Source organism: Pteronotus mesoamericanus, unplaced genomic scaffold, assembly GCF_021234165.1.
Source record: "Pteronotus mesoamericanus isolate MK-2021 breed Mesoamerican mustached bat unplaced genomic scaffold, CSHL_Meso_final contig_73, whole genome shotgun sequence".
NCBI lineage: Eukaryota > Metazoa > Chordata > Mammalia > Chiroptera > Mormoopidae > Pteronotus > Pteronotus mesoamericanus.
The window spans coordinates 30,390,162-30,409,398 of record NW_026555245.1 but is presented as its reverse complement, the minus strand read 5'-3'; the positions used below and the strand labels follow the sequence as shown (position 1 = coordinate 30,409,398).

General features: G+C 37.9%; 1 protein-coding gene across 1 annotated transcript in view; it reads right to left on the bottom strand.

The window, feature by feature from the left end:
* Positions 1 to 19,237, bottom strand: part of CCDC171 (coiled-coil domain containing 171) — a 289,149-nt gene that overhangs the window by 251,542 nt on the left and 18,370 nt on the right. The window contains exons 4-6 of the mRNA XM_054583183.1: positions 13,513 to 13,687; positions 7,806 to 7,996; positions 5,652 to 5,783 (exon numbers count right to left, since the gene is read on the bottom strand). Coding sequence (XP_054439158.1) covers positions 5,652 to 5,783; positions 7,806 to 7,996; positions 13,513 to 13,687 — 498 coding nt within the window. The remainder of the gene's footprint in view (positions 1 to 5,651; positions 5,784 to 7,805; positions 7,997 to 13,512; positions 13,688 to 19,237) is intronic.

Sequence of the window (19,237 nt, the reverse complement as noted above, 5' to 3'; positions counted from 1 at the left end):
TTTAAGCCACAGCAAGCCTACTCTGCCCAGGTTAAGAATTCTGTTCACACATTCTCCCCAGTATGGGTCGTACTAGGGAAGCTAGTGTTGTGATCGGGGCTGGCACTTGTTACTGCATATACAGCCTGACCTGGGAAAGAGTTGACAGTGAGAAAATCTGGGACAACAATGATGATGAAGATGAATCTAGTGACATTACAGAGGTTGGGATGGAGATTGGCAAAGGAGCTAATACTTGGGTGGGGGCCCACCTAGACTTCAGGGTGACTCAAAGGCCAAGCCTGAGGTAGGTGTAGAATTCAACAGTGGTCAGAAAGAGGAGGTGGCCTACAGACCAAGGCTAAGGCCATTTTCAGCACCCTGAAGGAACCAGCAAGCACAAAGTTGGAAAGAGGGGTCAGGCTGGGTACCATCTCTGGGACCAGACTCCTGCACTGAGTTTACCCTGCCCAGGAGGCAGGGGTGGAGGCTGCCATGCCAGCAGGAGTGGGGCTAGGGCTGGGATCAGGGCAAGTGGAAAGTCCAGGGGAAGAGCCTGACTAAAGTGCCAGGACTCCAGCTATAGCACAGCCTGTTTGCACAGCCAAGGTCAACTGCCCCTAAAAAACTGATGATAAATTTTAAGTGCTTCAGACTTTCAAAAGGTCCTTAACATCCTGGAAAGAAAAAATGATCCTTTATTCAAGAAGTAGCCTTGATCATTCTTGGTAACAATGCAGCATATTCATTTAACTAAAAAGACATCTGTGAACTAGGTAGTCTCCCAATTATTGCAAAACTGATAAAAACAAAATATCTCATTATTAGAGAAAAGGCTTACAATGTCCTTCATAACCTGAATGTGAATGCTGAAAATCAGGGCAAAATTAAGACATATGAGGTCTGTCCACAAGGTGTCCAGCCATGTAATATGAAAAGTAGAGACATTTAATGAAGAAGATACAAGATACAGGAAACATAGGACAATGATGCCTCAGTCACCTTCAAACTAGGCACCTTGGGACCTCACACAGTTCTCTCAATTGCCATCAGCTGCCTGATTGTATTTTCCTGAATTTCATTGATGGTCTGAAATCTCTTCTCTTTCAAAGGTGATTTTAGTTTTGGGGAAAGCCAGAAGTTACAGGGTGCCAAACATGGGCTACAGGGGGGCTGAGTCACCTTGGTGATTTGATGTTTTGCCAAAAAAACTGCACGACACATGATGAATGAGTGGGCACATTGTTGTGATGATGCCGCCAATCACGAGTTGCCCATAGCTGCAGCCTTCTGAATCATCCAAATAGTTTCCGTGGAGGAATGTTCAAGCTCAATACAAAATTTGAAGCAGATGTGTTGCTCTACTTGCTCAGTCATTTTGAATGCAAAGGCTACACAATACACATGCTCACTCAAAGGCGTCTACTGCCCCCACTGACTAGTACAGTGAAGTCCTCATTGTTCACACATGCACATTCCAGTCCACTGTCCTTGGCTGCCAGGTTACATCGATGTTGTGCAAACCGTTCTCATTATATTAACAATGGTTGGACTGTTTCTCGGTGGGCCTTGTTTATCAGTCAGGCATGTGATGACACCATGATTTGTGGCTTGGACCCAGCTACGCAGATGGCTGGACTAAGACTGTTAACCATTATGACGTGACTGATCATTACCAACATTTGCTTTCCTATTCCAGACTCTTTTGCATTGTTATTCCTAGGAAATCACCAAGATTCAGATTGTGAAACTAATTATAAATTTTACTGAAAATCCAGCCATGACAAGAGAGCTAGTCAGTTGTAAAGTACCATCAGAATTAATTTTCCTCTTTAATAAAGAATGGGACAGAAAGACTCTTTGAATAACCTAATCCTATTTGAGAATATAATTGACAACAATAAAAACAAAGGGTTTCTTGCATCATCCAGGAAAGAGTTCAGCAGAAGTTCACTTTTTTTCTTATTCAAAGAATCTAGGGTGTATGCTGAGAAAATCAAAGCCTTATAGCAAATCACAATGATCTGGTGGTGAAAGTAAAAGCTCTAAAAGTATTGACCAAATTCTGACTGGGGGGTCTGTCCCAAACAATATCAAGATAATTCTTTTAGATACTTTTCATTAAAGATTTTCTCATGAGGCGTTTAACTGGGAGCTGGGAGGTTACGGCACTCAGGTCCTAGCTCTTCAGTGAATTTAACTGTGTGACATTTGGCAAGTCACTTAACCTCTCTGTGCTTCAGTCTCCCTATCTTGTAAAATGGGAGTAATACCTACCTCACAGGGTTGTTGTGGGGATTAATTAGATACAATGTCTGTAAAGCATCTAAGGTTCTTGAAGAAGGCGCTATATAAATATAAAATAATATCTATTAAACTTGGTTTATTTGTGAAAAAAAGATAATTTTTTTAGTTTGCACTTGGGAACAATGCATTTGGTAAATTCTTTGTTTTTCACTGTGCTTATATAGCAAAAAGATACTTTCAACTGCTATTTTGTAATAATGAATATCACAGATCAACAGCGATGCTAGTTGTGACGGTTGGTTTTAGGTTGGACCATTTCAAGGATGCCAAATGAATGCTAGAGCTTGTACAAAGAAAGCACTTATTGATTCCATTTTACTAAATAGCTTGAGGTATTTTTACTCTTTACCTAAACTGACTGCAAACTGACCACAAATAACATACACTTTTGTACTGGTTTACATTTGTTAATCTTAGACACGTTTCATCAATAAAGTTATGCTTTAACAAGAAAAAAAAAGTCTATTTTGTCTGGCATAAGTATAGATACACAGCTTTTTTGCCTTGTTTTGTTTGCATTTTCATGAAATACCTATTTCCATCTCTTTACTTTCAGTCTGTGTGAGTCTTTCAATCTGATGTGAGTCTCTTGTAGACAGCATATGTAAGAGTTGTTATCCATTCAGTCATCATATGTCTTTTGATTGGAGCATTTAATCCATTTACATTTAAAGTAATTGTTGATAAATGTATTTATTGCCATTTTTTATTCATATTCTTTATCTTTTTTTCCTTCTTCTTCAAGAAGACCTCTTAATATTTCTTTTAATATTGGTTTGGTGGTGATGAACCCCTTCAGCTTTTTCTTATTTGGGAAGTTCCTTATCTGCCCTGTTTGCTGGGTAGAGTAATCTTAGCTGTAAGTCCTTACTTTTCATCACTTTGAGCATTTCATGCCAGTCCCTTCTAGCCTGCAAAGTTTCTGTTCAGAATTCAGCTGACAGTCTTATGAGAGCTCCCTTGTACTGTCAAGATGGTGGACAGGTAAGTGTAGTATTCACAACCTCCCATAACCACATAAAAATTAAAATTAAATTAGAGAACAACCATTAATCAGAACCATCTGAAATCTAACTGACCAGAAGTCCTACAACTAAGGATACAAAGAAGAAACGACATTGAGGCTGGTAGGAAAGGCTGTGAAGGTCCCCCCTAAGGAGCAAGGGGTCCCAGTCCCACACAGAAACCTCAGCCCAGGGTTCTGGGTGCCAGGGAGAGAAGCCCCCATAACTTCTGGCAGCAAAAACCAGCAGAAATAGGGGCTGAGTGAGACAGAGGGTTCCTGGAGTCCTAAGCATTCCCTGTAAAGGGCCCACATACCACTCACTCTGAGCTTCAACACTGGGGCAACAGCTGACAAGCAGAGATATAAGGGGAGGAACTGAATTGTTGGGTTTCAGGGTAAGGGCTGGAGGGGCAGCTTTCTCCCAGACAGAAGTGCTGTCAGAGGCCATATATAGTTCCTTTCCCAATCCCTTCCACCAGGGCCCACAAGCCTGCACCGTATCTGAGTCTCCATCAACCTGGCTCACCCTGTTTGCCTGCCCCGGTGATTACCTGACACCCTACCCGACCCAACTTGCAAGCCCTTTTCAGGGGCTTTTCCATACAAATGGCATGTCTTAGCTCATGCTTCAAATATCATCTACACATTTAAATACAGGTCTCTGAATCATGTTTTACAAGTTTCAGGCTTCTGATTAGTGGCACTAAAGATTTCTGAGTGTTTAGAAATAAAAAGGTTATTTTCATTTACTGAAGGGGTTATTTTCATTTACTTACATTTGTTTGTCTGTTCTAGGTAGCCTTTGATATAATTATCAGCCATACCTCAAATATTATCCACTCTGTGATGATCTCCCCAATCTTCCAGTTGGTTAATCAATTTCTCTTTTATGGTCTCATAGCATTTTATTCAAAATTTTATTACATTACAACATATTTCCTCCCTTTACACGTCTCTCCATGTTAAAAACTGAAAGCATATCATAATCATATCATAATCAACGTGATATCCTCAGTACCCACACAGACACTAAGAATAACAAGAGGTTTAAAGAGTCATTGCAGTGTCTTTCCAGGTTCTACAGAGGAAGTGACTGGGAAGAAAAGCATTGCCCAATTAGCAAAGATCTGGGGAAAATGTGGCTTCATTAGTATTCTGAATACTTACATATACAACAAATTGAGTATTTCCACTGTTCACTTCCAGATTTCACTCCTAAAGAAATAAGGTACCTCTTACTCTCTGGCTACCTTTGTCTTGCAAAGTTATTTCTAACGCAAAGCTACTCCCAAATTTAAGAATGTATAGCTTTGACATCTATATAAAGACTAATTCAATTTGTCAAGTTGTGTAGAAAGAGTATCATCACAAAATAAGTAACAGAAGAATGATGGAAATTTATTTGAAATTTTAAGTTAGTTGGTTAGTTAATTCAGTTTGAATTTGTTCTATCTCTTCTTCGGAATAACTTACATATAATCTCCTGAAAAAAATGCAAAGTACATTACAGTGAGAACCTCAAGACTTGTAGTCTTTCCCCACATTAATTAGTCTATGATCTAAGTAAATCATAAATCTCTATCTGCTCATCTATAAAGGGGGTTAGATGTAATCAGTGAATTTCAAACTGAACTATTTGAAACCTTGAGAATTCTGTGTGTTGCAGGGGAGAGGTTAATCGAAGATGATTAATAATCTGCACTATACTACTTAAAAAGAGTTCAAGGCCCTGGCCAGGTAGCTCAGTTGATTAGAGTGTCATCCTGATACACCAAAGTTGTGGGTTCGCTCTCTGGTCAGGGCACATGCGAGAAGCAACCAATGAATGCATAAAAAAGTGGAAAAACAAATAGATGTTTCTCTCTCTCTCTCTCTCTACCCCCCTCCTCTCTCTCTAAAATCGATAAATAAAATTTTTTAAAATAGTTCAAAAATCAATATACTGTAAGATCTGCACATGTCTTTCAATATCCAAAATCCATTCTATTTCTTTTTTTCCAAAATTTCAACATTTTAATTTTATTTTTCAATTACAGTTTATAGTCAATATTATTCGGTATTATTCTAAGGTGTACATGATGGTGGTAAGACACCATTCTATTTCTTTATGCTATTAAAGACTGCTAACAGTCTCAAATTTTAAATTGGAAAAATAAAATATGAAACGTATATAAATGTCCCTCTCAAAATCACATAATTTATGCAGTGGAAGTCATCCAACTCTGATGAGCTTCCAGAGATCGAAGATTAGGAATTATTTTCCCTTTCAGCAAGCAAGTCAATTATTACACTAATGTTGTTTTTAATATCAAAGCATTAAAGACATGTTCAAAGAACTGTATTATTATTTTTAAAATACCTGTACTATAAATTGTAACTCTCTTCTTTCTGCTTCCCATTGTTCTGCTTGTAATCTAAACTCCTCCAAAGCTGTCTCCCTGATATGAGACTCCATTTCATTCTTCTCCTGCTGATGTTTTTCCAATGCCTCCTTTATACGAATAAAATCTTGCTTTACTATTAGATCAATAAAAGTTAACTTTCTTCCTTCATGCCCAATTTAAATGTACAAAGGGCTTTCCTTACATATCCTGTTAAAACTCATTATAATTTATGTTAAAATCATTAACAGAACTATTATACTTTGATCATCAAATATAGATCTGAATAAGAAGCTAAGTTTACCTACTAATTTAAGCAACATTTTATAAATACATTTGTAGGCATATATTTAAACCAATTTTTTGGAAAATTTTAACTTTAGAGGTTTTAAAAAAATGTACTCTATGATAGAGACAAAATAAAATACATAGATTTTATGTAACCTCTATGTAAATCTATGTGTAAAGTAAATAATATGAAAATCTCTAATTACCTGTGAAACTATTTGGATTGTCCCTGATAATGTATATATAACCTAACAGAAAACATTGTATTTCCAAAAGGAGAGAATGGAGGACTTTTTGCAACAAATCAGGATAAGGAAATTAGAGGGTAAAGAATTTGAAAAGTCAAAAAATACATTTTTTAAAAGTCTTGGCTATCATTAATTTCTAGTTTTACAGATAAACAGTGTTTGCAAGAGGCTTTCTTTTTAGATTTTCTTGACTGTGCTACATTTACAAGATCTAAGTTAGTTCAAAATCTTAAAACTATAAAATGCAGGTTTCTTAAGAAACCAAAATTTCTAACCTATAGGATTCATAGCTCAGTCTCTATTAACACAAGGAGAAAAATTCTGTGGTTTATATGAAAGAGAAGGAAAGCCTCACATGTCCATCTAACAATAACTTGGAGCTGCATAATAAAGATTGCCCCTAAAACTTTCACTAACGGAAAGCTATCATAAGAGCCTTGAGGCTCTTTCCTACTAGGGCTGAACAGAAGACTCCTACTCAAACTCAAATTCCTCAATAGTGTCTGCGCAGATCAGTTCAAAGCCAATGGTGCGAAGTCAGAGTTCTCCCATCAGGTAGCTAAATCAAGATCACATCAAGGTCATGTAACTGAAGTGCAGGTTGACAGGAATGCTGCCATCATTACCCTTCTTTCCCCGTAGCTCCAAGACATTTTAGGTGGGGAAGCTTTTACAAGGCTACCCAGGGACTTGTAGGACCAGTCACCACCTAAACTTCCAAATTCCAACACTAATGGAGGCCTCATAGACAGATGCCAGGCACCATTTTAGCAGTAAACAAACCACAAACTATGACTATGGCCAAAAAAGAAATCAGAAGAAGATCTGCTGACAATGTCTGGGAATGCTTGTGTCAAAATTTTATATTTAGTAAATGCTTTTATAAAATTATTTTTAGTGATTAATTTCCAGAATTCTGAAAAGCCATTTATACCAATGGTAAATGTAGAGGATTTTTATTGTTGTGTTTTTTTTTTATTTAAACTGTTACTTCAAAAATATGGCAAATACAGACAATTCAAAATCTATCGTCTAACTGGCTGGCAACCTCAACCTTAAACCACACTTTTACTTTGGAGAGTAAAAAAGGGGGGGCGGGGTGGAAACAGGCTAATAAATACCTCATAATAATTTTGGAAAAAGGTCAACAAATTATGTATGTATCATAGCTATACAAATAATAAAGCATATGTCAGATATGTTTCTTCTATATTTATTTTATATTCAGACCAAATATAAGGCCTACATTTCTAAAATTCCAAATTTTCATGCTGTTAGACAAAACAGGCTATAAAGACTTTTATATTCTTACGAAATGCCCAAATCATATATATTTATTTTTAATTTTGATCAGATATTTTGATCGAAAATAAAGAGTATACATATTAATGTATTCTAAAGCATATTACAAAAGAGATCCGGAAAAATTACTCTAAAAAGGAAAGAAGAGAGAGAAAGGCAGGGAGAGATGGAGGGAAGAAGGAAATGAGATTTTCTTGCTTTCTGGTAGTTATTTTCCTTTCCAAGGACAACTTCAAATAATGTGTAACACATATCAATGAATATTATTAAGAGTCCTTTATAAAAATCTTTTACCTGTAGAGTTTTCTCTAGTTTGCTTTTTTCTTTCATAAGTAAATCATATTCTTGATTGCAATTTTGAATTATATTGTCTCTTTCCTCCAAATCATGTTCAAATCTTCTGCATTCTTCTTTCCATTTCTCCTGGGACGCCTGAAATGCTTTCTCAATTTCATTTGCCCTTCTTTGAAGTTCTGTATTCTGAGCTATTAAAAAATATAAAAGAATAACAGGTGTATTTACAACCATAAATTAAATCCCTACAGTTCAAAAACATAGGTGTTAGACCCAATTTCATTCATAGTATGATCTTAGGACTAAACCTGTAACCACCTCAGACCAGTAAACTCTTGAAAAGCTCACTGTCTCAGGGCCAGGATTCTACCACTTTTTGATATCTTCTTCCCCTCCAGACAAAGGCGATTTTGCCATAAAATGATATGACATATTCCCCAAGACATGCCCAGGGTTAGATGTACCTCTAGCACCAGCTGCCACTCTTTTTCTCCTGTTCAAGAAAATGAATCAAATGTTTTTTTAAAAGACTGTGACATATAGGTCTTCTATTCTATTCTATTCTATTCTATTTTTATCTTCACCTGTGAACATGCTTATTGACTTTAGAGAGGGGAAGGGAGACAGAGAAGAAGAGAAACATCTATCTGTTGCCTCTCCTACGTGCCCCAACCAGGGATGGAACCCACAACCTAGGCATGTGCCCTGATTGGGAATCACGTCCGCAACCTTTCAGTTCATAGGGCAACACTCCAAACAACTGAGCTACACCAGCCAGGGCATGGCTACTCTTTGTAAAAGACTGATAGGTTACAAATTTTGATGTTTGACTATTTGGCAACAAATTAGTTGTAACACATCTTACACATGAGACTGTCACAAAATTGAGGCTGGGAACCACTACTACAACCCTTTAAAACTATATTTACTCCCCCAAAATTAGCCTCAAACCCCTCTCACCCTACGAGTACCTGAACAACAACAAAAAAAACACCTCTCCATGAGGGTTGCTGCTCTGTTTCAGCATCTAGAAAAGAAGTAAAAAAAAGGCTTCCAGGTCTGGCTCCACCACCTACCACCTGACTAAACCTCTTTGACTCTCAGAATAAAATGCCTCCTAGTTAAGTTTTTATGAAGACCAAATGAGAAAATATGAACACACTTATATGCCACAGTTAGTAGTATCATTTTTAAATTAAAATTGTGTTTTGAATGGATCATATATTCCAAAGGTTCAAAATTCAAAGGCGTACATGGTACAAAAAATCTCCCTCCCATCTAGTTACTCTCACTAGACATTATTCCATGGTCTGGCAGCCTGTATGGCAGATAAGAAGTTTGAGGTCATTTTGACTTCTGTCCCTCTGCATGTGGCTTATTTTTCTTTTCTTTCCTCTTTCAAAGTTTTGTAATCTTCTGTCTCTTTTTCTAAAATTTCATAATGCTATGCCTCCCAGTGTGTCTATTTCTTTCCATTGTGGTGAATATTCAATGGGCCCTTTCAATTTGGCAACTCATATATAACCTTTAGTCCTGAACTGTTTTCTTAAATAATTTCATTGATGATTTATCCTACTCTGTTTTCTCTCATATTATTCAGATTGGTCTTCAATTTTTTTTTTCTTTTCTCTCCTATTTTTCTACCTTTGTCTTCTAATGCTAATTTCTAGGAAATTTCTTCCATCTTCATCTTCCAATGCTTCTATTGACATTTTTCATTTCTGATTTCATATTTTTAATTTTAAGAGCTTTCTTTTTTTATGGGATTTGGTTCTCACCTCACAGACAGCATATATTCTCTTTCAGCTCTGAGGATATTAATGCTACTTATTTCTTAAATCTTCCTGAAGAATTTTGACTCTTCAAAATTAACTTTTCTTCTCTCCATTTTAGAAGCTTTCCGTAAGTATCTGGTAATTCTTGGCTGTTTGCTCTCAATTAAGAGTAATCACACCTCTTATCCCTCCTAGATTCTGAGCTTGAGTGTGGAGCTTGACACCTGTGATCTTCATTGGAGGAGAATGTGGTTGGGCATTTATCAGTATCATCGGGATTTTCTTTTTGGCTTGGTCAGGTGACCCACAGAAAAGTCTCCCAAGCTCCCATACGGAAGGCAAAAATCTGGTGACAGCTTTTGGGGAAGGCAGTAGAAAAAGGAAGCTGACCCTGGCTGGTGTGGCTCAGTGGATTGAGCGCCAGCCTGTGACTCAGAAGGTCACCAGTTCAATTCCCAGTCAGAGCACATGCCTGCGTTTCAGGTCAGGTCCCCAGCTGGGGGCATGTGAGAGGCAACCAATTGCCATTTCTATCTCTTCCTTTCTCCCTCCCTTCCCTTCTCTTTAAAAATAAATAAATAAATGATATTTTTTTTAAAAAAGACACTGGAAGAAATAGTTCCTTGATATTCAACTAGAGTATGATATCTTCCTTTTTTCCCAGTCTGGAGACCCTCTATTTTATCAACTCAGAGACTACTTCTGAGTGGGAACAATCCAGAGTAGCACACTCTTGGAAAGGGACCTAAGAACAGACAGCTACTTCCAATTCTTAATTTCAAAGGTATCTGGTGCTTCCAGTTCCTAAGTCTTTTGACTCTCTGACAGGTTGTCTGCCAACTTTCTCCATTCCTGGTTTAGGATTCTAACATCTCAGGCCTTCTAAATCATTTATCCCTCATCCATTTGCTTTCTAGCTTCCAAAATTTTCTTTCTTGTCACATCTCTTATTCTCTCAATCATTATGGGATTATCTTTTTTTTTTTCCTTATCCTTACCCAAAGGTATTTTTTCACTGCTTTTCTTTTAGAGAGAAAGAGAGAGGTGGGGGAGAAAGGGAAAAAGAGAGAGAAAAATATCAATGAGAGAGAGAAACCAACTGGTTACAGAATCTACAACTCAGGCATGTGCCCTAACCGGGAACTGAACCTGAGACCTTTTTGTTTGGGAGACAATGCCCAACGGAGCCACACTGGCTAGGGCTGGGATTATCTTCTTTAATATCCCATAATTCTATTAGGTTGTTTTTTACTCTATCCTCAACATTTTATTATACAAATTTTCAAAAATGTGTAACATTGAAAGTATTTATATAGTGAACATTCAACAAAACCACCTAGACTCTATGATTAACATTTTGTTGTATTTGTTTTGTCGCACATTCATATGTGCATCCATTCATTTATCCATCCATTAGACCACACTTTTTATGCATTTTAAAGCAAGATGCAAATATATTTCACTCCTAAATAATTCAACATTCATACTGTTACTAGAAGTCAATATAGTTTTATATTTTTGAGGTAATATTTACATGTAATGAAATGCACAACTCTTGAGCATACCATTCAAGGAGATTTGATAACTGCCTACATTACACTCCTGTAACCCAGACCCCTACCAAAATATTGAACATTTCCTTAAACCCGAAAAGTTTCTTCATACCTTTTCCAAGTCAGTCCCTACTACTAACCCCAGAGGCAACCACTATTCTGATTTCTTTTTCCCCCAACAATTATTTTTCTCTGTCGAAGAACTTCATATACATGGAGACATACAGGATGTCCTCTTGTATATAAAACTTCATTCAGCATAATGTGTTTGAAATTCATTCATGTTATTACATGTATCAGTAGTTGGTTCATGTCTATTGCTGAGTAGTAGTATCTCACTGTATGAATATAATACAAATTATTTCTTCATTCTCTTGACAATGGACATTTAGAGTTTGTTTTTTCCAATTTGTGATTGTCATAAAGAAGCTGCTATGAAAATTGGTGAACAAGTCTTTTGCAGTCAAATGTTTCTCAGAGAGTAATACCAAAAAGTGAAACTGCTGGATCACAGGACAAAGATACAATTATTTTAAAAGAAACTGCCAGGCCCTGGCCACATGGTTCCGTTAGTTGGAGCATCATTCCATGCACCAAACAGCTGCAGGTTCAATCCCCAGTCAAGGCACATACTTAGGTTGTGGGTTCGATCCCTGGTCAGGGAGCACATGGGAGGCAACAAATCAATATTTCTCATGTGGGTGTTTTTTCCTCTCTTCCGTTCTTCCTTCCTACCTTTCTCTCTCTCTCTACCTTTCTCCTTCCCTCTCTCTCTTCTCCCTCTCTCTTCCTTTCTCTCAAATCAATAAACATATCCTCTGGTGAGGATTTAAAAAAAAAAGATATCACCAGGTTTTTTTCCAAACTAGTTATACCATTTTACTCTCCCACTAACTATAAGGGTTCCAGTTGCTCTACATCCTTCATTAGTGTTTGGTTTTGACAGTTTTTTCAATTAGAGCCATCTGATAGATATGCAGTTACAGTCACAGTAGTTTTTAATTTGCATTTCCCTAATGACAAGTAAGGTTAAACATTGTTCATGTGATTAATGGCCATTCCTCTATTTCCTCTGTAATGTGTCTGCTGAAATTATTTGACTTTGGGCAAGTAATTTCCTATCTTCCATGGATTTCAGTATCCCCATAATTAAATTAAAGCCATTAGCTAATGGCTTTAATTGAATTATCTGGTGTCTTGCAATCCTTTCATTCCTAAGTGGTATAGTTATCAAATGCCAGAAGTAATCAAAAATACTTCTGACCAATGGCAATAACCCAAGACAGCTGGCAAAGACTAGGGTACATAACTTTTGCAACATTTATAACTTAACATTTGTTTAGCCCCATGCAGTTAATGAAGCATTTTCATTTTCTTATTTCATCCTTAAAAAAACCTAGGTTCAAATATCAGTAAATAAATGGTAGAACCAAACTCAAACCTAAATCTTCTGAATTCATGTTCAGTGTTTTCTTAATTAAAACCTACTCTATACAAAAATATTCATAGCAACCTTACTCTTAATAATCAAAACCCAGACACAACCCAAATGCTCATCAATAGTGTGATATAGTCACACAATATAATATTAAACATCTGTATGAAGTTCATACAGAATTATGAACTCACAAACACAATGTTGAAGGAAAGAAGCTAGGAAAAAAAGAGTACATACTATGTGAATCTATTCACATAAAATACCAAAAAGGGAAAAATTAATCCTTGTTATTAAAAATTAGGACAGTAGACATCCATGTGGAAGGACTTCTGATAATTTTATATTCCATGATCTGGGTTTTCGTGATTAGTTTACACATAATCTAGCCACATTTCTTGAATATATACTTAAGTAAGTATATTTTAAAAGATCATCATATGCTATATTAACAGATAACTTTTGAGAGTTAAACTCAACTGCCTTTTTCTTTTCTGGGCACCACACTCTAATCCAGTGGTTCCTGAACCCAGCTAATCAACAAAATCACCTGCTGTGCTTCTTGCACATCCAGATTCTCTCCAGCAAGAGATTCTGATTCAAGACTGTATGTGATAGAAGACCTAAAATGCATGGTTTAAAAAAAAAAAAATCTCTATGTGACTAAGCTGATTATTCATGGAAAAGATGCCCTAAAAAGTGATAAATAGAATTTTGAACCCCTTTTTCTATGCATACACATTAAAAAAATTAATGTGAAGTAGATGGATGTTCATATACTTGCCAGAGACTTTATATACACCCAGCAAAGTCTGTCCATCAAAGGCCAGTCAATGAATCAAAACCTTACTTCTGACCCTATATGGAATGCATACACAACACTAAGCAATGATGTACAGTGAGGTCACAATTCTTAACATGGGAAGAAACAGAAGCAGTCTTACCACAGAGTTTTTCTTGGATCCTATGTGCCTCAGCTAACCTTTCTTCAGCAGCCCGTCTTCCAAGACCTGCTTCCTTTCTAGCAACAGCCAGGTCGTATTCCAAACTTTGTCGCAATGCTTCTCCTTTTTCAACCTCAGATCGTAGCTTGGCAATCTGGCTCTCATAGCTTGCCAGCTAAAAACAGATTTCTGATATCATGAAGAATATTAAAATACGCCTCCAAGATTATGAGATCATTCACCCAAATATTTAAATTTCTTAGAAAAATTTGTTTCTATAATATTTCTAAGACAAGAATTTATAAACTTATACCTTCTGAAAGACTGGAAAAGAAGTGCTAGCTTTACTCACCAAATGACAGTAGTAATTTTCTTATTTTAGAGAATTCAAGAGAGAAAAAAATTTTTTAATTCTCATATGAACTTCTTATAAAAATAAAGGAAAATCACAAGTTTTAACCAGATGATAGTCATACCTAAGAAATGGAAAAAATGCATGACACCTAGTAAGCATTTAAAAATTCATTCTCGCCCTTGGCTGGTGTGGTCAGTCGGTTGAGCACCGGCCTGCAAACTGAAAGGCCGTCAGTTTAGTTCTCCGCCAGGGCACAGAGCCAGGCCCCTGGTTGGGGGCACGTGAGAGGCAATCAGTTGATCTTTCTCCTGCACAATGATGTTTCTTTCCCTCTCTTTGTCTCTCTCTTCCCCTTTCTAAAAAAATAAATAAACAAAATCTTTTAAAAAATTGATTCTCTCCTCTCTTCCTCCTATTCCCTATATGAGATCAAGAATCAAATTGCATCAAAATACAGTTTGGAAAATATTGTCTATGTTATTTCACTGATTATGGCATAAAAATGCCAACTTTGCAGGGATTTTCATGAACTAATATCTAAACTATCTAATATCTAGAACTAGCTATCTAATGACTAGATTTAATTTACCTAATATCCTTCCATGAAGTAACATGACAGAAGATAGGTCTGAAAATTAGAGCTACAATGATTAATAAAGTCATTTCCCACTCTAAAATTCTATAATCAAGTCAATAATTCATTAAGTAATATTAAACACTTGCTATGTGCTAAGTACAGTGAAAGAGAAAAAAAATACTATAGGGCCCCTAATGTCAAGGAATTCACTGCTATAAAAAGAAAAACATATGGCATAAGTTTTATAAAAAGAGGCAGAATGTTATAATACTTCAAAGGAAAGCAAAGTCATTTATTTCTGGTGTGAGGGAAAAAACAGTGGATGAGAGAGAGCACTAGAAAAGTATCATTTAGGAAAGCATTGAACTACATCAAATAAAAGACAAAAGAATTTCTATAGGATAACATCAGAGATTACTCAAGTAGCTATTAAAATGTAGTGTAGCAGCAGTGACATTCTTTTCTGCATATAAAGAATAAAGTAATTTCAAATTTAAATTTTTAGAAAAGCAAATACTTTCAAAACCCTACACTTACATGATAGGAATTTACAAATATCTTTTAATAGTTAAAGAAAAATCATAGAACGACCTTAATTACAAAGAGAGGACTGGACATCTGGTCAAGATGGTGGTGTAGGCAAACATGTGTCACCGTCCCACACAACCACATCGAAGTTACAACTAAAATATAGAACAGCCGTCACTCATGACCATCAGGAATCGAGCTGAATGGAAGTCTGACAACTACAGAATTAAAGCCACATCCATCCAGACTGGTAGGAGGGGCACAGACGTGGAAGGGGCTGGTCCCTCACCCCAATGTGATGGATGAAAATTTGGGACAGGTATCTTAGGAGTGAGGAGTCCCGGCCCCACACCAGGCCCCCCAGCCCAGGGTTCCAGAGCCAGGAAAATAAGTCCCTACAACTTCTGGCTGCAAAAACCAGCAGGGATTGAGTCAGTGGAAGAAAATTCTGGAGTCCCAAGCAGTTTCTCTTAAAGAACTCGCACAGAGATCACCTACTCAGACTCACTCCCTCTGAGCTCCAGCACAGGGTAGCAGCTTAAAAGGCACCAGTGGTATACAGGGAGGAACTGAAGTTCCTAGCATCAAGGTGAGCTAAGGCCATTTTCCCTTTTCTAAAACCTCCCCACACCGAGCCCACAAGTCGGTGTCATTTCTGAGATTCCAATAATCTAGCTAACACTGTTTGACCCACCGTGGAGATTCCCAGAGACTCTGTCCCACCCAACTTAGGGGCCTACTCAAGCTGCTTTTTCATATGAATGGCTGGTCTTGGCTGGTGCTTAGCAACTTCCTAAATCCTATCAAATAAGCAACAGCTGGCTTCAGTGAGCCCCAGGCCTAGCACTGGCAGCAGCCAGCCTGGACTCAAAGCTTAGCTTGGCCTGGGAATCTCCGAACCCAGCACAAGCAGCAGGCATCTCAGATTGCTTTATAGCTCAAGCAGGCCCCAAGCAAAACACTGGTGGAGCTGATCTTGGCTTCTAAGAAACCCCACGGCCAGCACACCCAGTGGACAGCTACAGACCACATCTGAGCACCACCATTCTCCCCCTGCATAGCTAATACTTCATGGAGGGTAGAGGCTGGTGGTCAGTGGTCATAGCCAATCCCTGCTACTGACTGGCCTGGGTAAATCCCTCCCATTGATCTGCTAACAACAACCAAGGCTCAACTACAAAAGGAGGGTGTACTCAGCCCACACAAAGGGCGCACCTCGAGTGCCCAGCTTGGGTGATAGGGGAGGCTGTGCCACTGGACCCTATAGGATACCTACTACATTAGGTCACGCTACCAACACATGGAGTCAAGGCAGCTCTACCTGATACACAGAAACAAACACAGGGAGGCTGCCAAAATGAGGAGACACAGAAACATGGCCCAGAAGAAAGAACAGATCAAAATTCCAGAAAAATAGCTAAACAAAATGGAGATAAGCAATCTGTCAGATGCAGAATTCAAAACAGTGGTTATAAAGATGCTCAAGAAACTTAGTGAGGACCTCAACAGCATAAAAAAGATCCAGTCAGAAACAAAGGATACACTAATTGAAATAAAGAACTATTTACAGGGAAGCAAAAGTAGAGTGGATGAAGCCGAGGATCTAATCAATGATATGGAACACAAGGAAGCAAAAAACAACCAATCAGATCAAGAAGAAAAAAGAATCCAAAATAATAAGGATAGTATAAGTAGCCTCTGGGACAACTTCAAGAGGTCCAACATTCACATTATAGGGCTGCTGGAAGAAGAGAAAGAGCAAGAAATTTGAAATTTATTTTAAAAAATAATGAAAGAAGGCTTGCCTAATTTGGTGAAGGAAATAGACATGCAAGTCCAGGAAGCACAGAGAGTCCCAAACAAGACAAATGCAAAAAGGCCCACTCCAAGACACAACGTAGTTAAAATGCCAAAGGTTAAAGATTCAGAATTGTTTTTTAAAGCCTTTATTTATCCATTCTTTTAGAGAGAGGGGAAAGGAGGGAGAAAGAGAGGGAGAAAAACATCAATGTGTGGTTGTCTCTCGTGCACCTCCCATTGAGGACTTGGCCTTTAACCCAGGCATGTGCCCTGACTAGGAATTGAACTGGCGACCCTTTGGTTCATAGGTTTGCACTCAATCCTCTGAGCCACACCAGCCAGGGCTAAAGAGAGAACCTTAAAAGCAGCAAGAGGAAATATATTAGTTACCTACAGGGGAGTTCCCATAAGACCATCAGCTGATTTCTCAAAAGAATCTTAGCAGGCTAGAAGGGACTGGCAAGAAATATTCAAAGTTATGAAAAGCAGGGACCTATATCCATGATTGGTCTTCCCAGAAAAGCTATCATTTAGAATCAAAGGGCGGATAAAGAGCTTCCTAGACAAGAAAAAACAAAAGTTCATCATCACCAAACCATTATTATATGAAATATTAACAGGACATATTTAAGAAAAAGAAAATCAAAACTATGGACATTAAAATGTCAATACACTCACAACTATGTACAATTGAATTTAAAAAACTAAGCAAATAAACAGAACAGAGACAGAGGCATGGGTACAGAGCGTTTTGATGCCTGCCAGATGGGAGGGGCATGTGGGGGAATGGGTGAAGAGGTGAGGGGATTAAGAAGTACACACAGATAGTTACAGAAGAGCCATGGGGATGTAAAATACAGTATAGGAATGGAGTAGCCGAAGAACTTACATGCATGACCCATGGACATGAACAATAGCGTGGGGAGTGCCTGAGGGAGTGAGGCGAGCTGGATGGAGGAGGGGCAAAGGAAGGAAAATCAGGACAATTGTAATAGCATAATCAATAAAATATAATTTAAATAAGTAAGAACCTTAATTACAAACTTGAGAAAACTCCAATGTTTGTTTTAGGATTACTCCATCCCTCCTGGCCATTTCCTCTCTCCTCTCATAGGAACAAAACTTTAACTTTTGATCATTCCTACTTGTGCCAGGCACTTACCTATCTGCCCTCAGATCCCCTCCCCGCCTTCTCCAGCTCTGCTCTGTATCACAGGAATTGCATTTCCAGGATTCCTTGCCAACTGGCTTCTCAGGAGGTTTGGCCAATATTGGAGAGGCACTTGCGTACATGAGGGCATGAGAAGAAAAGGAAGTAGAGTATTTCTCCCGTCTAGGTCTACCTGGAGCAGCATCTCCGACTTCCCTGTCACTGTTAATTCTTCTGGATAATCCCTCCTTCCATGGCCCTACCTCCCCTCAAACTGTTCTGGCTTTTATCAATCTTAGGAGTGGAAGAAGCTTGCCAATGTTGCTACCCTGAGTTGATAATATCCCCTATTTAGCATTCAGCTCTTCTAGTACTTGTGTAACAGATTCCCTCTACTAATGTCCTTTTTTTGAAAGACCTAAAGTGGTGTCTATTTTCTTGGCTGGACACCAAGTAAATTGAGGGGTTTCTGATATTGGGGTGGTGAACCTATATGAGCCTAAATACAATTAAAAAACTCTACCTAGAAATAGGATACTAGGGATCCATAACATACAGTGGGATCACAATTTTTTAAATTATCATGTACAGTTATTTAGAATAAAGCTGAAGACAAGCCTAGGGGAAATGAAGTAGCAACTGCATTTGACCATTATGGCAGTATAGTTTACTATAAGACCTCTGTGGTAGAAAGGCAATATTAGAGAACTTATCAAAACAGGATAATAATCTGAGGGTTTTGGAATCTCAGCTCAAGGTAATCAGAAAGCCAGAGTTTCTAAGTCAACTTTAAAAGAATCTCTTATTTCTCATAGCCCCAAAGCAGACAAGGCTAAAGAGTAGACAGAAAATCTAATTACGGAGAATGCAGAATTACAATCCAAGTTGAATAAAGAGCCTTACCAAGTTTCTAATGGTAAATTGGTAAGTATCCATTGGGCATTAGGTAGGAAGGAATGGGATCTGTGAGGGCTTTTTGAATTAGATACTTAAAAACTGTGAACTCCCAAATGCCCCACCAACAGCCTTTGCCAACAATAGCAGCCCGTCCACCTTGTGTGAGGTAACTAGCCTTCCCTTGCTTCAAGACTTAATAATGAACACACCTGAAACACCTGTCTTGCAAGAGGATTTGCAAGACCCACTTCCACCACTTTTTGTCACCATAGACAGACTCAGAACTCACTTTGCCACAGAAGTAGAAATGCAAAGTCAGGTCCAGGAGAAAACAGCTTGCATAGCAAAAGAACTGCAAGATCTTGGATCGACTTGGATTTAATTAACTAGCTCTAACAGTTTGCCTGGATGGGTGACT